Consider the following 1,011-nt stretch of genomic DNA (forward strand, 5'->3'; position numbering starts at 1 on the left):
GTCGTTTTTAACCTCAAAGTGCGGATATCTTTATTTCGTGTATTCCAGCTATTCCTCCCGCGCTCCTGGGCCCATAACCTGTTGAGAGGGCGGCAGTGAGGTAGTGCTGTTTCAATAAGAGATACCGGACCTTCTAATATGCGCTCTTGTAATATAAGTTTATTTAAGAGATACTCGTGTACATGCTCGTGTCTCTGGCAGTACAAGAAGGATGCCAGCTATAGGAGGAGGGGGAGGGCGACGACGATCAGTGTTGCCACCAGCACCGACGTATAGGATCAGCCGAGACTTGTAGACCGTTGCGTCCGCTCCAATAATATGTAACATGCAGCAAAATAATTCCTATTGTAAATTGTTTAACGAAAACTATGGAAAAGTCATTGCCTAATACGGAAGCTGGTATAATTTTACATCAAAATATTCAAAATCAAATATTCAAACGATTTTACTCAGAAGAATCAAATATTGAAAAAAATGAAATCCTTGCAATATCGACTATATTGGATCCGCGGTTTAAAAAGCTTCATTTTCGAAGTTCTCTGTCAGTTTCAATTACTATTGAAAAAATATGTAAGCTGATGAGAACTAGTAAAGCTGTAACAGTTGAATTGGATAAGCCACAAAATTTAGTTCCTGTAGTAAATGAGAACTTTTGGAATATTCACGAAGAATTAGTAACTTCTACCAACCCTACCGATGAACCTGGAGGTGTTCCTGTCGAACTGAGACAGTTTTTAAATCAAACTGTTATTAAAAGAACTGACGATCCTTTAGCTTATTGGTATCAAGTAAAAACGGTATATCCAAATTTATATAAAATAGCTATTAAGTATTTATCTATCGTTGGTACTTCTGTTCCAAGCGAGCGTGTATTTAGCAAAGCAGGTAATATTTTAACAGAAAAAAGAAACCGTCTGAATGCTGAAAGACTATCCAAGTTAATATTTTTAAGTTCTTTGAACGAAATTTACTGGCAGGAATTCCTTTAAATCTAAGTTATATAAAATATCC

The 1,011-nt window shown here is 36.5% G+C and overlaps 1 protein-coding gene across 1 annotated transcript; it reads left to right on the forward strand.

Annotated features, from left to right (window-relative positions):
* The first annotated feature begins 10 nt into the window (after positions 1-10).
* On the forward strand, positions 11-989 carry LOC105560502 (zinc finger BED domain-containing protein 4-like). Its single transcript, XM_012010075.1, has one exon. It carries the CDS (start codon positions 369-371, stop codon positions 987-989), a length of 621 nt encoding a protein of 206 aa, XP_011865465.1. The 5' UTR covers positions 11-368.
* The last annotated feature ends 22 nt before the right edge of the window (positions 990-1,011 follow it).

The sequence above is a fragment of the Vollenhovia emeryi genome, unplaced genomic scaffold, assembly GCF_000949405.1.
Source record: "Vollenhovia emeryi isolate VEMERY1.0 unplaced genomic scaffold, V.emery_V1.0 DF952259.1, whole genome shotgun sequence".
NCBI classification, from domain to species: Eukaryota; Metazoa; Arthropoda; class Insecta; order Hymenoptera; family Formicidae; genus Vollenhovia; species Vollenhovia emeryi.

What these genes read in the sequence shown, in the direction of transcription:
- LOC105560502 (XM_012010075.1), top strand. Translation starts at nt 369, where the DNA reads ATGGAAAAGTCATTGCCTAATACGGAAGCTGGTATAATTTTACATCAA.